The sequence below is a fragment of the Phyllobates terribilis genome, unplaced genomic scaffold (genome assembly GCF_046119375.1).
Source record: "Phyllobates terribilis strain yellow unplaced genomic scaffold, ASM4611937v1 Scaffold_2__4_contigs__length_985480577, whole genome shotgun sequence".
NCBI lineage: Eukaryota > Metazoa > Chordata > Amphibia > Anura > Dendrobatidae > Phyllobates > Phyllobates terribilis.
In genome coordinates this window covers 96,300,621-96,327,166 of record NW_027362762.1, presented here as the reverse complement: position 1 = coordinate 96,327,166, position 26,546 = coordinate 96,300,621, and the positions used below count along the sequence as shown (strand labels likewise).

The window sequence follows — 26,546 nt, the reverse complement described above, 5'->3', positions numbered from 1 at the left end:
ACAACAGAATATAACTCCAAGTAAATCAAACTTCTGTGAAATCAAACTGTCCACTTAGGAAGCAACACTGATTGACACTTAATTTCACATGCTGTTGTGCAAATGGAATAGACAATAGATGGAAATTATTGGCAAATATCAAGACACCCTCAATAAAGGAGTGATCCTGCAGGTGGGGACCACAGACCACATCTCAGTACCAATGCTTTCGGGCTGATGTTTTGGTCACTTTTCAATGTTGGTTGTGCTTTCACACTCGTGGTAGCATGAGACGGACTCTACAACCCACAGAAGTTGCTCAGGTAGTGCAGCTCATCCAGGATGGCACATCAATGCGAGCTGTGGCAAGAAGGTTTGCTGTGTCTGTCAGCGTAGTGTCCAGAGGCTGGAGGCGCTACCAGGAGACGAGGAGGGGCCGTAGGAGGGCAACAACCCAGCAGCAGTACCGCTATCTCCGCCTTTGTGCAAGGAGGAACAGGAGGAGCACTACCAGAGCCCTGCAAAATGACCTCCAGCAGGCCACAAATGTGCATGTGTCTGCACAAACGGTTAGAAACCGACTCCATGAGGGTGGTATGAGGGCCCGACGTTCACAGATAGGGGTTGTGCTCACAGCCCAACACCATGCAGGACGCTTGGCATTTGCCACAGAACACCAGGATTGGCAAAGTCGCCACTGGCACCCTGTGCTCTTCACAGATGAAAGCAGGTTCACACTGAGCACATGTGACAGACGTGACAGAGTCTGGAGACGCCGTGGAGAGCGATCTGCTGCCTGTAACATTCTTCAGCGTGGCAGTGGGTCAGTAATGGTGTGGGGTGGCATTTCTTTGGAGGGCCGCACAGCCCTCCATGTGCTCGCCAGAGGTAGCCTGACTGCCATTAGGTACCGAGATGAGATCCTCAGACCCCTTGTGAGACCATATGCTGGTGCGGTTGGCCCTGGGTTCCTCCTAATGCAGGACAATGCCAGACCTCATGTGGCTGGAGTGTGTCAGCCGTTCCTGCAAGATGAAGGCATTGAAGCTATGGACTGGCCCGCCCGTTCCCCAGACCTGAATCCCATTGAGCACATCTGGGACATCATGTCTCACGCACATTCAACTTTGTACAGAACAAAGTATTCAATGAGAATATTTCATTCATTCAGATCTAGGATGTGTCATTTGAGTGTTTCCTTTATATTTTTGAGCAGTGTGTGTGTGTGTGTGTGTGTGTGTGTGTGTGTGTGTGTATATGTATATATGTATGTGTATATATATATATATATATATATATATATATATATATATATATATATATATATTACAGTACAGACCAAAAGTTTGGACACACCTCATTTAAAGATTTTTCTGTATTTTCTTGACTATAAAAATTGTACATTCACACTGAAGGCATCAAAATTATGAATTAAGACATGTGGAATTATATACTTAACAAAAAAGTGTGAAACAACTGAAAATATGTCTAATATTCTAGGTTCTTCAAAGTAGCCACCTTTTGCTTTGATGACTGCTTTGCACACTCTTGGCATTCTCTTGATGAGCTTCAAGAGGTAGTCACCAGAAATGGTCTTCCAACAATCTTGAAGGAGTTCCCAGAGATGCTTAGCACTTGTTGGCCCTTTTGCCTTCACTCTGCGGTCCAGCTCACTCCAAACCATCTCGATTGGGTTCAGGTCTGGTGACTGTGGAGGCCAGGTCATCTGGCGTAGCACCCCATCACTCTCCTTCTTGGTCAAATAGCCCTTACACAGCTTGGAGGTGTGTTTGAGGTCATTGTCCTGTTGAAAAATAAATGATGGTCCAACTAAACGCAAACCGGATGGAATAGCATGCCGCTGCAAGATGCTGTGGTAGCCATGCTGGTTCAGTATGCCTTCAATTTTGAATAAATCCCCAACAGTGTCACCAGCAAAGCACCCCCACACCATCACACCTCCTCCTCCATGCTTCACGGTGGGAACCAGGCATGTAGAGTCCATCCGTTCACCTTTTCTGCATCGCACAAAGACACGGTGGTTGGAACCAAAGATCTCAAATTTGGACTCATCAGACCAAAGCTCAGATTTCCACTGGTCTAATGTCCATTCCTTGTGTTCTTTAGCCCAAACAAGTCTCTTCTGCTTGTTGCCTGTCCTTACCAGTGGTTTCCTAGCAGCTATTTTACCATGAAGGCCTGCTGCACAAAGTCTCCTCTTAACAGTTGTTGTAGAGATGTGTCTGCTGCTAGAACTCTGTGTGGCATTGACCTGGTCTCTAATCTGAGCTGCTGTTAACCTGCGATTTCTGAGGCTGGTGACTCGGATAAACTTATCCTCAGAAGCAGAGGTGACTCTTGTTCTTCCTTTCCTGGGGCGGTCCTCATGTGAGCCAGTTTCTTTGTAGCGCTTGATGGTTTTTGCAACTGCACTTGGGGACGCTTTCAAAGTTTTCCCAATTTTTCGGACTGACTGACCTTCATTTCTTAAAGTAATGATGGCCACTCTTTTTTCTTTACTTAGCTGCTTTTTTCTTGCCATAATACAAAACTAACATTCTAACAGTCAAAGACAATGATCCCAAACATAAAGCAAAAACTACAGTGGAATGGTTCCAAAATAAACGTATCCAGGTGTTAGAATGGCCAAGTCAAAGTCCAGACCTGAATCCAATCGAGAATCTGTGGAAAGAGCTGAAAACTGCTGTTCACAAACGCCCTCCATCCAACCTCAATGAGCTCGAGCTGTTTTGCAAGGAAGAATGGGCAAGAATTTCAGCCTCTCAATGTGCAAAACTGATAGAGACGTACCCCAAGAGACTTGCAGCTGTAATCGCAGCAAAAGGTGGCTCTACAAAGTATTAACTCAAGGGGGCCGAATAATATTGCACGCCTCACTTTTCAGTTTTTAATTTGTTAAAAAAGTTTAAAATATCCAATAAAATTCGTTCCACTTCATGATTGTGTCCCACTTGCTGTTGACTCTTATGTTTGAAGCCAGAAATGTGGCAAAAGGTAGAAAAGTTCAAGGGGTGCATGCGCAGGAGGGGTGGCCTGTGACGTGCCAGGGATGGGGGGGGATATGCTAATTTACAACAGAGGTGGCGATTTAGCTGTATAATAAGCAGATAGGAGGGGTCTTTATTAAAGAAGATTTCTCTGCAATCAGACCTCTACTATGGGCCATACAGGTAAGTATAGATTTATTTTTCTATACCCTGTATGCCCATAGCAGAGGTCTGATATTGCCCAGGGGGGACGACACATTCCCTTTAATATAAAGGTGCCAGCTGGCCTGGAGAATTCAAAGAGTCAATGTAAGGTAATCGACCACACTCACAAAATTGTTTCAAATGATGCTTATTTTTATTTCAAAATTAATTCATCATGGTGCTCTTAGCGCTGCCAGCAGTCGTGTAGCATCTATTGGGGTGTAATCTAAGACACCAGGAGGATAAGGTGGGCACTCGCAGCCAGCGCCATCAGAAGTACCTGAATTAAGCGCCAGAACCACCGTCCATACATGAAGGCAGTGCCAGAACCACCATCTGTACATGTATATAGCACCAAGCATAGGCCAGCAATTAAATGTAATGTCAGGTTAGCCACATATATAATTTTATTGCATAAACCCAAAATTACCAGTTTGTCTTTAACAATGGTAAGAAGATACTGGGAGTTGTTAACAGCCATAATCAGACTACAGAACACACAAGAACCACAGTATTGAAGAGATTCAGTTAGTATCACAAATAAACATTTACACCCAGGTACCTTATAGGTGACATCTTCTCTGATTGGAGTCGTTCCTTTCCCTTTTGTCTCCATGTAGTACGTATGTAGTACATGTGCCATGATGACATTTCATTCCCAGGGCTCGGCTCTGCAAACTTCCCTCTTCTCAGTCTTCTGCAGGCATGATGACATTAAAAATAAAAGTATCATTATACTGCCCCATAGATAAAAATATCTCCCAAGCTTTGCCACTGAATAATTGCCCCTCACTGTGCTACCTGCACAAAATATCCCCCCACACTGCTCTCTGTAATGTCCCCCACACAGCTCTTCTCCATAATATCTCCCCCACACTGCCTCTCTCCAAACTGGCGTCCCTCCACAGTGTCTCTCTATAATACTCTCCACACACACAACCCCTCTTCAAAATATCTCCACAAACTGCTCTTTTCATAATATTCCCCCCACAGTGCTCCTCTGCATAAAGTCCCCCCATTCCACTGCACCTCTCTATACTGTGCCCCCTTTCACAATCATCCCCACCCCTTCCCTTTGCTTTGAAAGGTACACTGACCCTCCCCTCCCCCCTCATCTAAAATGAGTACACATTTCATCTTCAGCTACTCCTTGGACCACTCTTACCGGGGCCCGCGGTCTCCGATACCTTTGCGGCTCCGGCAGCAGTGTGGTGACCTTATCACGCCGCATCACGCCGGGGCTGACATGCTCCTATGCCCCAGTCCTGGCGCCCCAGTGTTCAAATGTATTTGCGTCTCTCTTGAATACATTTGAATATAAGAAGAAGGGAGCGGCATCTCTCAGACAGCTCGGCTGGCTGCGGGCCGAATGTTGTGCAGGCCTGCCCTAACCAGTCCAGGTATTTGACTTTGTTGTTCTCGAGAACACCTGATGCATCTAATGAAGCCATTGATTAGTTGCATCAGATGTGCATAGACAAAACCTGATTTGCAAAAGTGTTCTTCTATTCAGGGGGGTTGAATAATTCTGAGACCGCAGTAGTCGGTAAAAGTGTTATTTTGTGCGGAATTTGGAAAAACTACGTGTAATTATATTAGTTGTGTTTGAGTTATTTATATTCTTGTTTCATTGGTTTATTGCAAACAGAAACAATGGTTGTAAACATTGCTAAGAAACAGAATTTGCAATGGGGTTTGATTGCAATTGTAAGCTGTATGAGAGGCTGGTCTAACTCACTTGGTGCCCAAAGCAAGGAGTTCAGAATATGTCTTCGCCCCAGCTGCTTTCGCTCTAGTATCTGCTGATTCCCCTTCCTGGGACGTTTGCCTATAGCGCTCATTCTTCTCTTTATTACTCACAGATTTTGGACTTAGTTTAAAAAGAAAAAAATCTTTGTACTGGCGATTGGATACTAAGTACAAACTCGCCATCCCATCAGTTGCACTTTAGGCTGCCGCCTTCAATGCCCAGCCCTTGTCCTGGCCCGGTCTACAGCTACACCCCTGTGTGACTGTCTTCCACCACCCACCATTGTTTTCACCATACGTTAGACACATTTGCACCTCTTGTCATGCAGTCACTACCAATGTACGACCTCGCATATTTTTATTGTTGTTGCCAAGCCCAAGGTGTGGGACTACACAACATACCTTAAATACCGATGTAAGATGCCTCAATGATCTGGTTAAAATCAACCCGTGACGTTTCTACAAATCACAAAAATAAATCTAGCTGGTAAATGATCAGTAATTGGGGTTGAAGATCACATACTCCACGCCAAAGGAATTTATGTTCTACAAGCAGCAAAAATCATTTCTGCTCTTTCTAATCAAATGGAAAGATCTATATTAGAACAGTCTTTTCTTTCTATTTGCAGACGAGATTTCCACCTAATATATATTACAAGTTGTTTACTCACCGGCCAATTGTGGATATGTGCGCCAATAGCCCCAAGGATTACACCAAGCAATCTGTGAAACAACTGCTGCCAGGACAAATCCACAATCACGGGGTGATCCTCCAACAAGACCACAGCGGGTGGTACGCCAGAGTGGAGAACAATGGTTGGAGACTCCTGACATTCAGGGTCAGTGACTAGAGTGGGTTAGTCCTTTCTAAGGGCGCTTTCAGACCGAGATTGAACTGCAATGCAGGGACTGGCCATGGGCTCTCACGACCCTGGCATAACCGCTTCATACATTTCTACGCAATTGTCACGCACGGGTCAGGAGAGCTATGGCCAGTCCAATTTATACTGCCGTCTGACTGCACCCTTACTGTGCTTATAAAGTCTTTAGGCTTTGTTCACCCAGGGTATGTACACACCACATCTTTTTCAGGTGGAATCCACCTGAAAAAGCGCTGCAAAAAAAAAAAGAACATAGTGCACAGCATTGTCAAAACAACATTGCTGTGCACATGTTCAATCTCTTGTCACTTTTTTTAACCACTTCCGGGTTCAGAAACATGCTTATTTTTTGGATGGCTTTATTTGGAAGCCGCTTACTTTATATAACTGGCAGTATAGAGAAAAGATGTCGGCGGCAGATAGAACACAATGGTGAAACTGCTTCAGGAAAAAGACCACCAGCTCTTTCCTGAAGAGACTTCACCTTGAAAGACTCGACTGTTCTTCTGTTCTTAAACACATTGTGTGCACATCGCCTCAGAGTTATTGGTGGCGTTCCAAAGTTCTTTAAGCAGTAATCTCTTTAGGAAACGCTTCTTTTTAAGGAGTGTTTCGAGGAGTTTTCTCTTCCCGAAAAATTTCACAAAGCTGTTTTTGAACATTTTTTTTTTTTCCTGAAGCATTTTTTGCTGCCTTCAGATTTTGATAGTGTGTAGTTTGGAGTGGATTCCATCAGGATCCTCTCCAAAGAAATGACATACACTTTTGTTTTCCCATCAGGAGTTTTTCTAAACTTTTTCAGGCCAAAAAAAAATCTCTAAAAACTGCTCAGATGAAGTTTTTGAGGAAAAAGCTCAGTTAAAGCATAGCCTAAAGGAATAGTTACACATTAGATGAATGTCAGCCAAATCCACCAATTCCATTAGGTCTGTGCGACAACCTAACGTGTATAGAAATGTCCCAAATATTCCCTTATTGGCAGATGTCGGAGGAAAGAAGGATCAAGCATGTTGGATCTAAATATGCCTGATCCTTTGTTCTCATGGGAGATGACCTACTAACAGGTGTCTGGCAGCAGCTTACTGTCGTCACTTCTTGGAGAACGCATAAATGTGACGCGTATAAAGGAAAAACAAGCCCCCATTAAACTATGTTGATGGGAAAAAAAAAAACATTATTGCTCTCTGTATGTGTCAAAGCATTTTTCATAGAAAAAAAAAATGTAAAATTGCATTTATTCTACACAAGTAGTAAAATCTTAAAAAAAAATATCCGTCTTCATTGCAATGAACGGTGTATAAAAGATAAAACAAAAACATTTAAGTTACTCATACCACATAGCAATGAAAAAAAAAAAAGTAATTCTTTGTCTTTAAAAGGTTTGTATCAAGATTGCACCTCCACTCCAATCTCGGGTTTGGTGGACCCCCAGTTATCCTCCCTGTCCTGTGGTTGGGAGGATAACTTCCCATCTTGGTACAAACCCTTTAAAGGATTGTTCACTACTTTTAAAATACATTTTAAATGGGCCCAGAGTGGTGGGAAAAAAAAACAATACTCACTAGCCTGCTCCTCCGTTCTCTATCCTGTGTGCCATGCTGGGCTCCTGGCTTTTTCTTGCACCAGGGGTCATCACTTGACAGCTGCCCTAATAGGCTGCAGCCTTTACATTCTTCCAGGTTCAGAAGGAATATGGAGGCTGCAGCCTATTAGGGCCACTGATTGCCTGCAGCCATCATGTGTTGCCCCCTGCTGGAAGAAGAAGCCAGTCTGGTGGGTGAGTATAGTTTTATTTTTATTTTCCCATTACTCTGAGCCCATTTAGAATGTGTTTTAAGGTAGTGGACAAACCCCAGTCCCTAAAGGGACAATGAAAGTCAGTGAGCAGGAGTGGGGGGATGCAGCTGCAGATATGGAGAGCGAAAATGTGGGTTAGAGATTCCTAATGGCTGTTTATGAAGTGACATTCACATTCTGAGCTCCAGACACGACTCGTGCCATTTACCTGCCACGCAGTATACATAAGCCAATGTGTGCGTCACGACGAACCAGCGCACGACTGAGCTCCCTCCGCACATTGTCACTATGTCCTTTATCCTTTCTCTATCTCCTCAGCTCTTTAACGGTTTAGATGACGTGACTCTAGCGGATAATAGGATACCGTTCACACACAGCAAACTGCAGAGAAAACAGGAGGTTCTAGAAAAACAGAAGAAAAGGAAAATTGAATGGATGAGAAAGATGTGAGTAGATAACAGAGCATTACATTGTCATAAAGGTGTCCCACTTTGTGGACAATAGTTCTTTTTTTTTACTTAAATGGAAGTATTTGGGACTAAAAATCATTTTTGTTATTGAGTTTCATTAAAAATATTACACCCTTTGCCTTTTACAAGCTTTTTGTTTCCCCGCATATTCAACTATGTGGTGGACTGAGGTCAAAAATCAGCTAATCAGAGCTTTGAAAAAGTTAAGAATTGCAAGCTCTACTGTCAAACTGTCAGGATTAGCTCACCGAGGGACTCATTCTGCAGACAGTAATAGTAAGTGCAACACAGAGACTTTATAGGCAAACTGTGCAAAACTTTTAATGACACGTAGTTGAATTTAAAAAAAAAATGCCCCCAAATGTAAACAACCCCTCTAGGAGTCCTGTCTTCTAGATAAGAAAAAAAGTTGGCCACATGACATAATCATATGACTACATATTCCATGACTAGGAACCCACTTTACAACCTACTATGAGAAAAAGTGTGATGTGCAGGATTTGTATGTAGCAGAATGGAGTATAAGTCCTGGGCTCTTACACTAAATCTCGGTTACATGGCTGTTATCAGATGAGTCTACGTCTTCAATATACATTTAGTCGAGTATTGGAAATGACTGTATTCCCCATTGTAGGTACAGATGTATCGGGAGTATCCTAGGATGACCATGTAGGTCACCTCCTGCTGTGTGGGTGGAAGCTGTAGGACTTATACATATATATGGTGGTCAGGTCGCACCACTGTTGTTGCAAGGATATGTTCTCACTGGTTGAATATACAGCAGATTTTACATCCTGATGGTAAATCTGCTACATATTACAGTACCAGCAATGTGGATCAGATTTTTATCACATCCATAAAGCACCGAGAGAATGCAGTAAAGGCTCAGCATCAGCTGAAAAGCCTATTTACTAGGCATGTAAAGCACCACTCCATTTTTATTTTTTTTCTTCATTTTACAGCTGGAGTGATGCCACTAATCTAAGTTCTCTGTCTTTAGTCTCCTACTTACCAGCTGCTGTCTTCTGCTGTTCTCGGAGCTGTTCCGGTCAGTCTCCAGCAGTTTGTTACCTGCCAGACTGCTCCAGTGTTTGCTAGGTGAGTCGGAAGTCACAACTCAATGTAAGTCTATGGAGTTCGAACGGGGCCAGAACGAGGCTCTCTAAGACTTACATTGAGAGCTTGTGAGTGACCGTTAACTCTGACTTCTGGTCAGCCAAAAGTTGTGGTCACAAGATGGCGGATTGGGATCAGAGTGGCACTGGGAACAGCTGAAGACTGCGAGTGGCACTGGGAACAGCTGAAGACTGCGAGTGGCACTGGGAACAGCTGAAGACTGCGAGTGGCACTGGGAACAGCTGAAGACTGCGAGTGGCACTGGGAACAGCTGAAGACTGCGAGTGGCACTGGGAACAGCTGAAGACTGCGAGTGGCACTGGGAACAGCTGAAGACTGCGAGTGGCACTGGGAACAGCTGAAGACTGCGAGTGGCACTGGGAACAGCTGAAGACTGCGAGTGGCACTGGGAATAGCTGAAGACTTCGAGTGGCATTTTAGCATCAAAAGGGCCATATGATTCTGAATTTGCTTAAGGTGAACACATAGTCAGTCTGGGGTATGGCAGCTCAGTACAGAAGTGAAAATGCCACCACATTACAGCACCAGCATTTATCTGTCCTGGCCTATACCAGGTGAAACACAGGACATTTCTGTAGCATTGTAACATTTTTATAGGACATTTGAAAAAACTTCTGCTTTAAATGAATTATCCGCAGTGCTCCACTATCCCATCCTACAAGTGATGACTGATCTGCGGAGACTTGTCCCATTCTCCAGGCGCTGCAGCCTCCCTGACTTGATCCAGGTGATAATATCTGAAAAAGCAGTGACCGCACTCTGTACAGCAGCACCTACTGGACGTCCTCTTCCCAGTCTGAAACACTGATATTATACAATGCTATAATAATCTATAAATGGCGGTATGCTTAGTGTTTTCTCTCTATGATATGGTCTCATCAGGTATTATGAAGGAAGTTTGCATGCGCAGACTACAGAACCCAACACGGCAGTACTGGTCCAACGAGCCACGGAGGGAGTCATAAAGTCTGTGGAGCAGCACGGAGCTCAGGCTGTCCTGGACTGGGAGGTGGACGAACTACTCAACTGGACTAATGCCCTGAACTATGATGAGTAAGTAAAGCTTAAAAAGTAGGAATGTGTTAAAAGTAAAACTATATTTTTAAAAGTAAATTAACAAAATGCAAAGTGATTCAATCAAAGATAAGTATAAAAAACAATATTTGTTTTCACTGCCCTTTACCTTTAAAACAGCAACAATTCTTTTAGGAATTCTTGCACAAAGTCATGGATATTGTAGGATTATAGTCCGGTGTATGAGTAACTAACTAATTATATAGAAACTAACTGAAACTAACTGAAACAGAAACATTTGTGTGGGATTCTTTAAAACTGGCTGAGGAACAGCCAAACTTTACTACAAAGGTGAAGATTATAGAAGACACTTTTATGTTGTACACTACAGCGTGACTGAGCACAGAAACAAGATAAAATGTTATACTGCATCAGCAAAGTCTCCTAGGCAAAGATTTAAAAGCTCTATTGAAGAAGCACCAAGAAATGGCGACGTTCAGGACCGTAGACGCAGTGATCGGCCATGGAAACGTAATGCAACAGATGAAAGAAACATCATGCTTACTTCCCTTTGAAATCGGAAGATGTCTAGCAGTGTCATCAGCTAAGAGCTAGAAGCAACCAGTGGAACCCAGGCTACACCCTTCTGCTGTTTAGAGAAGTCTGGCCAGAAGTAGTCTTCATGGAAGAATTGCGGCCCTACCTTCAACATGGAAAAAAGGCCAAGTGTCTCAACTATGCATTGAAATATAGGAACTGGATTAAAGAAAAATGGCAGCAGGTGCTCTGGACTGAGGCAAAATGTGAAATGTTTGGCTGTAGCAGAAAGCAGTTTGTTGCCAAAGAGCTGGCAAGTGCCACAATAATGAATGTCTGCAGGCAGCAGTGAAGCATGGTGGAGGTTTCTTGCATGATTGGGGGATGAATTTCAGCAAATGAAGTTGGTAATTTCGTCAGGATTAATGGTGTCCTTAATGTTGAGAAATACAGGCAGATATAATTATCCATCATGTAATGCCATCAGTGAGGAGTCTGATTAGCTCCAAATTTATTCTGCAGCAAGACAACGACCCCAAACATGCAATCAATGTCATTAAGAAGTATTAGAAGTCCTGGCAGGGATCTGTCCCCGCAGAACCCTGATCTGAACATCGAGTCTGTGTGGGATTACATGAAGAGATAGAAGGACTTGTGCAAACTTCATCCTCAGAAGATCTGTAGTCAGTTCTCCAACATCTTTGGAACAACCACCTTGGCTTCTTGCTGTAGTTTTGATAAAATCAGTTTTAGCTGCTGTGACTCTGCAAGTCTTCTCATTGATGAGCTGCGTCCAACCTGCCCCCACCACTGATTAACAGCTTTCTTCATTTGTTCAGTGTGGACAGAAAACTGCCAATCAATAGTATGGGTATGGTTAGACCCATCTTGTCATTGTGAGGACTGAGATCTGCAGCCATTAAAACAGTGATTTTATCAAAACTAAAGCTAGCAGCCCTGTAAAGTGACCCAGTGCTTTTACATAGAATGGATACACTGCAGATTTTTCCATCCAGATTTTCTGGCTGGAAAACTCCAGCGAATGACAAAACCAGCAAAAGTGGAATTTAGCAGATCGCATCCACAGCGGCAATGTGAAATCTGTAGGACGTCAAATTATGCTGCAGATTTCACCATTGCAATGCATAGAGTGACATCCGCAGCGATATATAGGACAGATCCATAGATGACTTATGAATCCACAGATTCTACTGCAAAGTTCTTTGCAAAATCTTTGAAGAATTATTTCCCCAGTATATATGTCTCTTGCGGATATACCATTAATATCGGTGCCTGAGACCGCCGACAAACCGTTCATTTTTGCCAGGAGCCTGTAGTAATACATGTGACCAGTAAAATGAATGGCTGCTCATGTAAGAACCGGCCCTTACCTATGGCCAATACTGCAGAAGGAGAGAGGAGACAGTCTGCAGCCCAGTCTCAGCTGGCATCAGATGATCTGCGAGCCGTCATCTATGCACAATTACCATACACATCTGCAGCTTCTGCTTTATCATGTTTTATGCTTTTCTATTATAATTGACAATGAAAATATAAAGGACGTAGGAGAATAAATGCAAAAGATGATAAAAAATAAAGTGATGTGCAGTTTGTGTTGCTGGCAGTATCCCTGTGTTCCTGAGGCTGCAGTAACCCCCCCCCCCCCCCCAGCATATAGATACCACCCTGTAGACTGCTATATACTAGCTCCCCGATAGTGCGGTCCCCCATCACTGTAGCCCCCCTTTATATGATGTTTGCAATTCATTTTAACAGCTGACAATGAGTTGAGAATTTAAGTTGCTGTGCCAGAAAAAGAGAAATAATCGGAGTCCTGGGAGCCGGGGCTGCGGCAGTAAACAGAATATACTCATAGCAAAGCTTGTTAGCAAAGGAAAAACCCATGGGGACGTCTGTGTTTACTCTGTGCAGGATCCGACATTAGCCAGTTATGGGCCTGAAAGCAAATTCGGCTTCTTAGTGATATCACAGAGTTACACTAAATCCCGCTAATATTGTTGGCTTTCATATCACATACATGGTCCCTGCTTTACACCCCACATAGATGTGCTTACAGCGTGCGCCTCTTCATAATGGACCAGAAACTTCTGAGCTTGTCTGAAGTTTCTTTCTGTATACAGAATACAATTTCCTTTAAGCTGCATATATGTGCAACTTTCATCATCCGTGCACAGGCCGCATGTCCTGACCCGAGCTAACAGCCTCTTAGATTTCGAGACTATCCGTAAAAGATGACACATTTCCTTTGTATTAGCCAAAAATATATATTTTGTTTTACCTATTACGTTTTAAAAATTGCAAAAAAAGAAAATGGGCTGATGCAAAAGTTTAGGCACCTTCATGGTTTGCACCTAGTAGCTCCCCCTTTTTGAAAGTATCGCAGCTTGTAAATTCTTTTTGTAGCCAGACAGCGGTCTTTCAATTCTTGTTTAGGAGATTTTTGTAACGGGTCTGAGAGGCGGAACCTCTGAGCTACTATACAAGGGGGCGGTCCTTGTAAGGGAGCGGGTGGCGACCAGGGTAGACGGGCAGGCAGTCACAGCAGGTGACTGGGACAGTCTCTGAATGAACGGACAGGAGATCACGGCAAGTGACCGGGGCAGTCTCTGGATGAACGGGCAGGAGGTCACGGCAAGTGACCGGGGCAGTCTCTGGATGAACGGGCAGGAGGTCACGGCAAGTGACCGGGGCAGTCTCTGGATGAACGGGCAGGAGGTCACGGCAAGTGACCGGGGCAGTCTCTGGGTAAAGGATTGGTACGACCTGTGGCGGCAGATGATAGACGTGAGCTCCCAGGTGAGCAGGCGAGAGTCTCTGGATAAACGGGTGGTCACAGCATGTGACGGCGGAGCCTCCAGGAAGACCAACAGACAGGTAGCAGATGAGCGCTCCCAGGTGAGCGGGCAGGAGTCTCTGGACAGGCGGGTGGTCACAGCACGTGACGGCAGAGCCTCCTGGTAGGCTAGCAGACAGGCAGCAAATGAGCGCTCCCAGGTGAGCGGGCAAGCTGGTCCTTAGACAGACTGACAGGAGTTGAAAGGCAGACCGTCGGACCTCAGGCAAGCAGGCAGGTAGAAGATGTGCGCTCCCAGGTGAGCGGGCAAGCTGGTCCTTAGACAGACTGACAGAAGTTGGAGGGCAGACCGTCGGACCTCAGGCTAGCAGGCAGGTAGCAGGATATCAGGCAGGAATTAGACAGCAGACTGGCAGGAATCTGGCAGGTAACTGGCAACGGGACCTGAGGGCTGAAGCAGAGTAGTGAACAGTGCTACAACATTGCTCGGGCACCTCCATTTTGGAGGAGGTGCCTTTTATATGGGAGGTCCTCCGGCAATTGGCCGGGGACTCCTTAGGACGGCGCGCGCGGTCCCTTTAAGAGAGGGGGAGCGCGCGCGCCCTAAGCACACTGCCGGGGAAGGAGCGCGTGCCGGAAGCAGCGGTGAGAGAAGCGCTGGAGGACGCCGCGCCAGGAGCGGGGAGGTGAGAGGGACGGCGTCTCTGCCTAGAACGGGGCAGAGACGCCGATGCTACAATTTTCATCCATTCTTCCTTGGAAAATTCTTCCAGTTCTGTGAGATCCCTGGGTCGTCTTGCATGCACTGCTATTTTTGAGGTCTAGCCACAGATTTTCAATGATGTTCAGATCAGGGGACTGTGAGGGCCATTGGAAAACCTTCACATTGTGCCTTTTGAGGTCGTCTGTTGTGGATTTTGACGTGTGTTTAGGATCATTATCCATTTGTAGGAGCCATCCTCTTTTCAACTTCAGCTTTTTTTACAGATGGTGTTAGGTTTGCATCAAGAGTTTTTTGAAATTTCATTGTAGCCATTCTTCCTCTACCTGTGAAACGTTCCCTGTGCCATTGGCAACACAGATGCAATATACTGATGAGACAATCACTCACAACCTACCATTTCATGGAGGGGGTGATTGCTTAGTATTTTGACCAAAATATCTACCAATATCTCATATATTATATAATGTATTTTTGCATTTCTTTATTTCAGGGTGCAGCCAGTCCCATCAGTGCCGGCATTGTAAACTAGGGTGTCTGTCCTCATGGGGTGCACTTAGATAGTACTGGACAGCCCGCCTAATCTAATAGTATGGGCCTAACTAATAGGCTGTAAGCCGGATACTGTGCCCTACCCAGGTTTGACCAGCGTCCTATACAAGCCTTTTGTGTGCAATTCTAATACTAAGTAATCACCCCCTCCATGAACTGGTAGGCTGTGAGTGATTGTTTCATTAGTATATTGCACCTGTACAGCCGCCATGTTTATTATATGGGTTTGCTGCATCCTGGTAGTGCACTAGTTCTGAAGACCTGGGCAGGTAAACACTGCTGCTCTTTTTTGCTTTTGTTTTTTTTCGAGATGTTCTTTTCCTGAGATTCTGGGCCCTTTTTTCACCACACATACCTTTGATCATTGTGGCCAAAGAGTTCTATTTTAACCTCATCGGTCCACAGGACTTGTTTCCAAAATGCATCAGGCTTTTTTAATTGTTTTTTTGCATACCTCTGATGCTGAATTTTATGGTGAGGACGCAGGAGAGGTTTTCTTCTGATGACTCTTCCATGAAGGCCATATTTGTGCAGGTCTCTGAACAGTAGAACAATGTACTACAACTCCAGAGTCTGCTAAATCTTTCTGAAGGTCGTTTGTAGTCAAGCGGGGATTCTGATTTGCTTCTCCAGCAATCCTACCAGCAGCTCTCACTGAAATTTTGCTTAGTCTCCCAGACCTTATATTTACCTCCACTGTTCCTGTTAACTTTCATTTCTTAATTACATTTCGAACTGAGGAAAGGGCAACTTCAAAACCCTTTGCTTTCTCCTGCTTTGTGGGCCTCCACCATTTTCATTTTCAGAATGCTGGCAGCTGCTTGGAAGAACCAATGGCTGCTGTTTTTTGGCACAAGGTTAGAGGAGGCTGAGCTTTTATAAAATTGGGAAATTTGCATCACATGGCCTTTCCTAACAATGATAGTGAACAACTCATAACCCTAGCAGGCTAATTAAGGTCTGAAACACAAATCTCCAAGGCTGCCCAAACTTTTGCATAGGCCCATCTTCATTTTTGTAATTTTTAAAATTAAAAAATTACTATATACATATGCTATCTGTTATGCACACGCCCGGGCTAAGCGGCGTGTGCGTGTGATTGGTAGTGATTCCACTGGACCGTGCCGGAGAGTGAATGCCTGGAGGGGCGTGACTAAGTATTCACCCGATCCGACCAGGGTCGCACGACGGCATACGACGCCAGTGCACCAAGGAGGAACCGAGCAGAGGGACCAGGTGCTACTCCAGGACAGACCCCGGACACGGCTGTTGACCCACACAGGGGAATACAGGAACAGGCTGGTAGGCTGGCACACAGACTGGTGGGTATAGGCAGGCACGACTGGTATGCAGGCAGGGGGGTAAAGGCAAGCACAGCTAGTGTGCAGACAGGGAGGCACTAGCAGGTAGGAACACAGGCGGGATAGGACCCAGTACACACCGGGACTCAGGAACAATACAGGCAGAGGGTTACAGGCGCGGGTCTGGGAATACGGCCCCCAGAGAGGCGGAACGAACAGGCAAGGAGCGTGTTCAGACAGGACAGACCAGACACAGGAGCGGGTCTAGGAAAACGGCCACTAGAAGGCGGAACGAACAGGCAAGGAGCGTGTTCAGACAGGACAGACCAGACACAGGAGCGGGTCTAGGAAATCGGCCACTAGAAGGCGAGAGGAACAGGCTAGGAGCGTGTTCAGACAGGACAGACAAGAGAACAAGAAAGGACTCAGTTCAGACACGGGAGCTGATACCGCAAAGCAGGAGAAATACAGGACTCAGTTCAGACACGGGAACTGATACAAAAAGCAGGAGACAAGAGACGGGACCTGGCACCTTCAGAGTGCAAGCACACACTGAAGGAAACACTATGCTCAGGCAGGGATAGAAGGGAGCTGCTGAGCTATATACCAAGTGACAGACAGCAATAGGCTGAGGACGCACAAGGGGTGTGACCCACAGCAGGTACAAAAGGCAGGAAGTGATCGGGCGCCGCCCTTAAGCAGCAGAAACAGACACAAACAGACAGCATGGAGGGAAGCCAGAGAGACATTCTGGACAGGAGATCAAGTGCGCCCTCTTGCACAGTGGGAGATGGACCACCATGCAAGGACGCCGCCAGGTATGTTACACTATCTATCTATCTATATCTATATATGTGTATATATATGACTGTGCCATACGTTATGCTTGTTTTCCTGTTAGGCCGGAAAGGCTGTGTTTGTTTTGCTAACATTGCCGTGTGGGTGTGTGTGTATATAAACATAGGTGCCTCAAGAGAGGGACACGGAAAAAAGACCCAGTACAAAAAACATATATATATATATATATATAATGTGGCATAAATAGTGCATACTCATTGTAATATAGATAAATGGTCATATAGGATCTAAAGTATATTTATAACATCAGTGTGCACACATTATAGCCTATAGACTTATCTAATAGTTATGAACATATGACTATGGCCCTAGCACACTTGCCTAAATGGTAGAAAGTGAGAGTTGGGGTACTGTGTCCCTCCACCCCGACGCGCATTTCGTCCTACTTCCTCAGTGGGCAGAACATGGTACTGTTATACTGGCTGATTCATGTTGCCTGATCCACAAGCAGGATAAATCAGAATTTACCTGTGACTGCAGGAAGGTATATTCTCTTACAAAACATTGCAGCATTTCTGAAACAACATATACTTAAAAGCTGGCTAGGGACCATGAGGCTCGGGTGATTAGTCCAAGAGGTCATCTCTGGCAGCATCTTCCCACCCTGCACCTCATGAGTGACAGGTCTCTCCATAAACACACATGAAATACATAGCCAGTGTCTGATTCATGGTGCCTGTGGTTTGTGCAGCAAGAATCAGTTGTCAGGTTCCCTTTAAACAGATTGGAGAATAATTTTATGTCAGTTTGTAAAGTTTAAAATGCTACAAAAAATACACACTTAAAAATACACACTCGCAGCATTTTTGCTTTTTTGTTTTCAAATTTTCACATTTAGACCTGAATTTATGATCCTTTTTGCATCTTTTCTGGAAGTAAAAAGTTTGGAGGTTTTTTTTTTAGACATTTATATGTTTGCTTCAAATTAATTAAAGGGAATCTGTCAGCAGGTTTTTGCTACTTCATCTAAGAGCAGCCTGATGTTGGCAAAGAGATGCTGAATCCAGTGATGTGTCACGTAGTTCACTGGGTGCAGCAGTTCTGACACAATCAGAGTTTTTAGATATAGCAATGCTGCAGAGCTGAGGAAGCTAACACTGTCCACACCAGGCTCTCGATGTATAGACAGTCTATAGACAGTGAAGTGCTTATCACAGGAGTGGTAAGACTAGCAGTCACGTGGACATCAGACCTGGCAACGATAATCTCTTAGTGATAAAACCTTCACTGTAACAAGAATACACCACCTGATAACTGACACATCATTGAATTCAGTGTTGTAACCCCAACCGCATGCTGTCCTCAGATTACATAGCAAAAATCTGCTGACCGATTCCCTTGAAGGTTTTTCTGCCATTTTTAAAATAGGTTATTCATCCTTTGCCATTGTTTAGATTTGCTCAACAATGTGGCTGTAATTTTCATTTTCGAAATGTTTTGGGCTAATTCATCATTTGAGACTTTTCTAAATGTCGCAAACCTTTTGCACAATTATACACTATAATAGTGGAGTACAAAATTTGTCCAATTTTTTCAGTCTGTGCAGTTTTAGGCCTCTTTCATACGTCCGGATATTTCCTGTTCTGGAAAAAACAGTAGCTAAGATGTCCGTGTCTGTGTGTGTGATACGTGTGGCAACAGTGTGCAGTGTGCTGTTCCCAAGCACTGGGCGCTGAACACTGCCCTCATCATTGTCCCCTGCTTGCTCTGCGATTTAGCGCTAGCAAGCGACAGTGATGAGAGTAGTATTCTGCTCCCACTGTGTCCTGGTGTAAAAATAAGATTAAATTAAAAAAAAAATCTTTATACTCACCTGTCCGAAGATGTCTCCTGCTATAATCCACCTGACTGCTCACGCCGAGGAGCTGGACAGAATGACTCGCTGCAGCAAGCGGTGTCCTGTCTCTAAGTGAGCTCAGCGGAGGTCCGGGGCTCGCTCGCTGCAGCGAGTCATTCTCAGCTCCTCAGGGTAAGTGGTCAGAGGATTACAGCGGGGGACACTTCGGACAGGTGAGTATAAGGCTTTTTTTATTTTATTCTTATTTTTACACCAGGACACAGTTGGAGCAGAATACTACTCTCATCATTGTCCCTTGCTAGCTCTGATCGCAGCAAAATCAGGGGACAATGATGAGGGTAGCTTTCAGCACTCGGCGCTTGGGAACAGTGCTAACTGTACCTCCGAATCCCAGGCACCGGTATGTGTTTCACAGATGACACATGGATGTCATCCGTGTGTCATCACGGTCTACTTGTGTGGAACGTTTTGTGGCCTGTGCTGCGAGAAAAAAAACGCACATGTCAGCGCAAGCAGGGGACAATTATGAGAGAGGCCTCCAGCAGCCGGAGCTGGGTTTAGTGTGAACTGTACCGCTGATTCCCAGTCTCTGGTATGTGTCACAATGATTACACACGGATGTCATCAGTGTGCACGTGTGTGAGACATTTTGCAGCTTGTGCTGTATGTAAAAAACGGACATGTCAGCGTGCTTTGCCCACGGACACACGGTCCGTGGAAACACACTGACATGTGCACAGACCCATTCATTTGAATGGGTCTATGTATGTCAGTGTCTCCAGTACGTGTGGAAACAGACAACATATGTACTGGAAACACTGACGTGTAAAGGCGTCTTAGACTAATATGAGACATCTTAAAGTATATTGTAAGGATTGTGCAAAATATTACTCAAAAAAGTAAAAGGCGCAAATAAAGCAAAACAACAATAAAAGAAACCATCTTTGTATTTGAGCTAATTTACCAAAAATGTAAGAGTTAGGCGCAAAATTGGCCAGCTCAATAAGAAAGGCTAGACAAAAAATGACTTAAAGGGAATCTGTCATCAGGTTTTGCTATGTAATCTGAGAACAGCATGATGTAGGGGCCCAGATCCTGATTCCAGTGATGTATCATTTACTAGGCTGTGTTTTACTGTTTTTTATCAGCAGGAGATTATCACTGGAGGACTAGGTATCATGTGCTTCTTGGTGTAACTACTATTCCAGCACTGATTGGTCGCTTTCTGTATATTGACAGAAAGCTGCCAATCAGTGATGTGGGCGGGGTTATACACAGCTCAGCATTCTGAGCTCTGCTAGATCTGTAACAGAGAAAACTGTGATTCTAGCACAACTGCTGCACCCAGTAAAATAAGTGATACATCGCTGGAATCAGGGCCACTCTCCCTGAATCATGTTGCTGTCAGATTGACCTGTTGTGAGATTCCTTTTAAAAAGATGCAAATGATGAATCAAGGTTTTAGACTTTTATCTGTTTTACTCTAAAAGGGGTGTTGTATCAGAGAGCAGGTGTGGCATAGCTGAGAAAGGTGTGGCTTAAAACTAGCCAAGGTGCGCCAAAACTTGAGCGGACCAGGGGCCACTGTGACTGTGATTAGTAAATCTATTCCGTTGTGTTTGAAGGAAGCCTTGAAGAATACCTTTATCTCATGTCTAGGTATGAAGCAGGATTAAACAGCTGCGGACAATCACTGGGCAGCTTTTGGTTCCATCATTCATCTTGCCGAGCGATGATACATTCTTATTCTGATCTCCAGCTGAGAACAGGGATTTTATCATATGTGTAATTTCGTCTATTTCCTTTTGAAGGTATATTAGCTGCTGGAAGGCAATAGGAACAAGTAAATCATCCTGCGCATTCAAAGGTAAGAGTTTCACCTCTGAATCTATCAATACCGATGCAGCTTGGAAACTTTTTTTATACCGCAAGATTTGTGGTCATTATAACCCGACAAAATGATCAGTAAAACGTCTCATAACAGCGTAATGTGGGGGAGGATGACTCTCAAAGTGTAGCCCCAGATTGTGAGCAAGAGTCGCTTTCTCAGCACAAAGCAAATCAGACCGATACTAGCAGAAACATCCATACATAACAAGGTGCTTTGCACAGAAATAAAAGGATTGGATATACATAAGATAGATTGACAAGATGACGACAAATAGACAGACATACAAGTGCTTCTCACTAAATTAGAAAATCATCAAAAAGTTAATTTATTTCAGGTCTTCAATACAAAAAGTCTAACACCTATATTATATAGAGTCATTACAAACACAGTGATCTATTTCAAGTGTTTATTTCTGTTAATGTTGATGATTATGACTTACAGCCAATGAAAACACAACAGTCATTATCTCCGTAAATTACAATAATTAACCAAAAAAACACCTGCAAAGGCTTCCTAAGCGTTTACAAAGGTCCCTTAGTCTGTTTCAGTAGGCTCCACAATCATGGGGAAGATTGCTGACTTGACAGATGTCCAGAAGGCAATCATTGACACACTCCACAAGGTCACAGAGTTCCAATTTTCATTTGGAAATCAAGGTCCCAGAGTCTGGAGGAAGAGTGGAGAGGCCACAATCCAAGCTGCTTGAGGTCTAGTGTGAAGTTTCCACAATCAGTGATGGTTTGGGGAGCCAAGTCATCTGCTGGTGTAGGTCCACTGTGTTTTATCAAGACCAAAGTCAGCACAGCCGTGTACCAGGATATTTTAGAGCACTTCATGTTTCCCTCTGCCGACGAACTTTTTGGAAATGGAAATTTCATTCTCCAGCAGGACTTGGCCCCTGTCCACAGTGCCAAAAGTACGAATACCTGGCTTACAAACAACAGTATCACTGTGCTTGATTGGCAGCAAACTCACCTGACCTTAACCCCATAGAGAATCTATTATAGAGAATCTATGGGGTATTGTCAAGAGGAAGATGAGAGACACCAGAGCCAACAATGCAGACGAGCTGAAGGCTGCTATCAAAGCCACCTGGGCGTCCATAACACCTCAGCAGTGCCACAGGCTGATCGCCTTCATGCCACGCCGCATTGATGCAGTAATTGATGCAAAAGGAGCCCGACCAAGTATTGAGGGCATTTACTAAACATACATTTCAGCAGGCCAACATTTCAGATTTTAAAAACATTTTTCAAGCTGTTGTTATAAAGTATTCTAATTTACTGAGATAATGACTTTTGTGTTTTCATTGGCTGTAAGCCATAACCATCAACATTAACAGAAATAAACACTTGAAATAGATCACTACAGAGCGGGGGCTGAGTGCTGAGAAGCAAAGGGCAGAAAAGTCACCAACGCTCTGCTGACTCCATAATTGCAGAGTCCAAACTTCAGATCATTGTGAGTCTGACCTCTCCTTCAATATCAGTGTCTCAAATGCTCTTCTAGATGAATGGCCAAAAATTTGCACAGGCACCCACCCCCAAAATCTTGTAGAAAGTCTTCCCAAAAGAGTGGAAGTTGTTATAAGTGCAAAGAGAGAGGAACTCCATATTAATGTCTGTGGGTTTCATAGGGGATCATTAAAGCGCCAGTGGGTGTGAAGTGTAGTTGTCCCAATACTTTTGTCCATATAGTGCACATGTTTGTTCCTATTTGCAAAGGGTTGGGGTCTCCATAAATGCCGTCCAAAGTGGGCATTATCACCAAGTTATAAATTGACAACTCATTATCACAAGAGCCTTTATTCTGATTACAGTTCCTGGCACCATCTTCGGACTTCCTATCTTTCTCCATTACCATAAATACCTCCACAGCCCATCTCATAGTTCCTTGTGTGGATGTACTCACAGAATATTTCCATCAATCCTTGCGTTAATAGCGTAGATGATGGATAAGAAGATGGCTCCCATAAATGTGGTCACTGACTCTGAAGACCTTTATGAAGTCTAAATGAAGGCTATGTATATTTCCACCAGCTTCCATTAAAATAACTTTCATTTTGGAGATTCCTTCCTTCATTCGGAGATCTCATTCTGTCCCCTGGGATGTTGTTCTTTGATAAATCTGCATTTTTCTAGCCTGCGGGCTATTTTGATACTTAGCGCTTAGTCTGCAGTCATTTCCTACAGTGGATGAGATTGGTAACTGGAGTTTGATTATCTCTGGCTCTCCGGGGAAAAGACATGATTTTTATCTCATTTATAACTTTGTAGAAAGTATTCTTATCTGCCAAGCTTCTGAGCGCACAACATGCATCCAACAAACAACCAAAGCACTGACGAAGCAAATGAATAACGCCATACACCTGAAAACATGAAAATATGTGGAAACTGCAAATAAGCAGGACTTTAGGAGCCATCCAGTAAGGCCATGTTCACACGTTCAGTGTTTGGTCAGTGTTTTGCATCAGTATCAGCTCCCTTTAAATGCCGCTGTCATGGATTGACAGCGGCAATTAGAAGGTTAAAAAAGGAGGTTAAAATATTGGGCAGAATGTTCGGCCGTGGCATTGCAAAAACCCAAGAATGGAGTGGGTGACAACCACTTCGGTGCCTTGTGTATTCTACTCTTACCGATGACTCTCTTACCAGCTGCTGCTTGTAGTTTAGGGCTTCACAACCTTTTCTGATCAAATGGCAACATTTTCAGGCTGAACCACTCCCAGGGACTGCAGTAAATTAAAGCAATGTTACCATCCATGACATTTATGGCATGCTGAATTTATACATGTCATAAATGTCTGGTATGTGTGAATACTGGAAGTGAAACCTGCAACTACCAGGAGAATTTGGGTCCTCGTCTTCTGTATTTACACTCCAGATAGCAAGAGACCCATTCACATGTGTATTGTTTCACTACTCCACTAAAAGTACTGGCCACCTCTCCACCTCATCTGCTTCTTATTGGAGTGACACACAGAGGTCAGGACATCAAAATTCTAAAAATATATGGGGATCCTACTGATATACTTTCCAACAGTCCCACTTTTGCCAGAACAGTCCCATGAATTGGATTACAAAACCATGTGCAAAAGTGGCTGATTTGGAGGTGTTCCTGGTCATTTTGGAGACATCCTGGCTGTGGGGCTAATGTGTCCCGAATTTTGACTTTTAAATGTTTCTAAGTATGGTCACAGTGCACCCTTAGTATTTATTCATCCCTGCTCCCACACTACGGGATGCTCTTCATTTAGTTATGGGAAATACATGTATCTACAGACAAGCATGGTTGGGGGCCAAACAGAACACTGTTGAGGTTGTGACACAAGTTGTGTAAGCTTACTGTAGCTGAAATGAAGCTACTACCTACTAGTCATGGTGGCTTCTTCGTGCAGTTGGCTGTAGATAAACACTGCCTGAAACATGCATGCTGCTGCACAGGCACAGTCCGGACCCTCTTTTGTGCATCAGACTAGCATCCTGTTTAGGATTTGGAACCATCTACATCAAATATTTCTAAGTATGCCCACAGGTACAAGGCAAGGAGGCCCTAGGGTCCCACCCTGGCCTCTCCGAGTGTTTCCATGGGGCAAGATGACCGGTTGGTCCCAACATGGTTTCTCCAAATGTATCCATGGGTTCTCTGATGGTCAATGGAGCAGATCTGAATCCTTCCAGCCAGGGCCATTTACCCATAGGCTGGAATCCTGTAGAATCCAAATCTGCGTCTCTCTGGATGGAGCCATGCTACCAAAACTACTGTCCTGAAGAGTCTGTCTGATTCTCCTTGCAGCACAATAAAAATCCCTTTTTATATTTACATATGTGGCTAAGGTCAACAGTCAGGGGAAAGGTTCAGGACTCAGGTCTCATTGTTTGAGCATTTAATCATTTTATATAGTTGGTATCCCCCTGCTTTTGTAAAGCAACAACTAGCTGGCTTAGTACAATATGCAGTTAGCATAGTAAGAAATATCATTGTTTCCAAACCCGGAGTCACTGTTTTTAGTGTATTTTACTAAGCACCCTAAATTCTAGATGTCTGCAGAGCACAGCAACAAGAAAGAGAAAAATAAAAGCAAAACATTTAAATAGAAGGTTCGCAAACCATTTTCCTAAGTTGGCCATTACTTATTGTCAATCTCTCTACATAAGAGAGATGTCTTCTACAAGATGACATTCCACTGAGAAGGTAAATTGTTGTAATTTTCACACGTATGAGTTTCTGCTTCCCTGGGACATTTCATTAGTGTAATGTCTATTAATTTGCAGGAACAACACTCGTCCGCTCTCCATACGACGTCTATGAGTTCTCGCAGATGTCCTCACCAGCTTTGTTCTCTCTGACCACCAGTATAGAAGAAGCCGAATAACATCAGAGACCTGGAATCCTAAATGTGCCATGAACAGATGTGGAAACCCCTTCTGCCTGGTTGTCCGAATTTCAGATACTTAGACTGCACCTCATATACAATACTTATACATAGATAATACAGCATTATAAAATTAACATTAAAGGGTATGTCCACTTTAAATTGATAAATGTTGCAGACGTTTTGTGTTTACAGCTCCTATGTACACCCAAGTGTCTCCAAGGTAACAGACTATAAACAAACCCAATGTACTTGGGTTAATGAGCAGGTCTGAGGGTTTGTAGAACTTATAGGTATTTGCAAAGAGAAATATAGTGTAGTGTGAATACGCTCTAAATATCAGTTTTTAATTCTCCCTGCAAACAATGGTTTAACCAGCAGGTCTTTGTATTTTTAGGAATCATAGTAGTTGCAAAGATGAATGCAGTACTGTCTCTAAATATGAATATTCTCTAAGTATCAGTTTGTGATGGTTACTGCAAACGATGGGTTTAACCGGCAGGTCAGGGGGTTTGTAGAAATCTCAGAAGTGCAACCGAAGACACCAAATGGTGACAAACTCCAAAACAACAGCTACTGAAAACATTAATGTCTCAATTCTCAGCCACAGAGGTGTGTACAAGATGGCCTTTAAAGGCCTTGGGAGATGATGTCACTGAAAAACGCTGAGCCTCAGTAAGACCTGATAGTGAGCTCAGTAAAGGACAGTGGCCATATGGTAAAGGAGTGGACCTCAGCCCTGAAGACGAGACTGGTGTGTACCACAACTACTGGGACCCCAAGTGTTCCCGCGAATAGGGCCCGTGTCGTGATAGCACTGCAGCCGTGTCGGACTGGGGTATCAAGGACCCACCTGTAACATTGGCTCTAGGCGCCCATTGTTCAGCTGCATTCAAATATTACATTGCCTTCCTTTACAAATTTACCCATGCTTTAATACAAAAATTAAACTTAATAGTTTGTTAAATACACTCCTCAATAATGAAATTGCAGAATTAAGAATGAAAAGTCATGGATTTATGAAAATCTCAGTATGGATAGACATGTTACTGATATGAAAATGATGAAAAAATGGAAGTAAAATTTTCAAAACATCTCAATTCAGTCTCGAGTATGAGCGCCATGTGCAGAAATCCCTGCACTTACACACCTTGGCTGATATCAGGGAAGTTATTGATGGTTATCTGAGGAATGTTGTGCCACCTTGAATGCAATTGATTATGAAAATCATCGAGATCCGCAGCTGGCAGCTCTCATTGCAATTACTGAACAATGACATCTCAAATGTTCTCAATGGGATACAAGTCTGGAGACACCGCAGGCTATGGTAGCCAATTTAGGGCACTCAGACTGCTCACAGTAGCCCCGCAATATGTGGCCTGGCGTTGTTGAAAAAGGGCTCATGGGTCACTGTGGAGAAATGGTTTTACCACTGGCTCCATGCACTAATCAATGTAAC

The 26,546-nt window shown here is 43.9% G+C and overlaps 1 protein-coding gene across 7 annotated transcripts in view; it reads left to right on the top strand.

Annotated features, from left to right (window-relative positions):
* The window catches only part of CUNH11orf65 (chromosome unknown C11orf65 homolog), a 55,243-nt gene extending 29,994 nt beyond the window's left edge, over window positions 1-25,249 (top strand). For all 7 annotated transcript variants that reach the window (XM_073662429.1, XM_073662424.1, XM_073662423.1 and 4 more), the window contains 5 exons: window positions 5,570-5,779; window positions 7,937-8,064; window positions 10,108-10,278; window positions 20,633-20,688; window positions 24,987-25,249. In XM_073662429.1, the coding sequence (XP_073518530.1) occupies window positions 5,570-5,779; window positions 7,937-8,064; window positions 10,108-10,278; window positions 20,633-20,688; window positions 24,987-25,087 (666 nt within the window). In that variant the 3' untranslated portion in view covers window positions 25,088-25,249. The remainder of the gene's footprint in view (window positions 1-5,569; window positions 5,780-7,936; window positions 8,065-10,107; window positions 10,279-20,632; window positions 20,689-24,986) is intronic.
* Window positions 25,250-26,546: the final 1,297 nt, after the last annotated feature.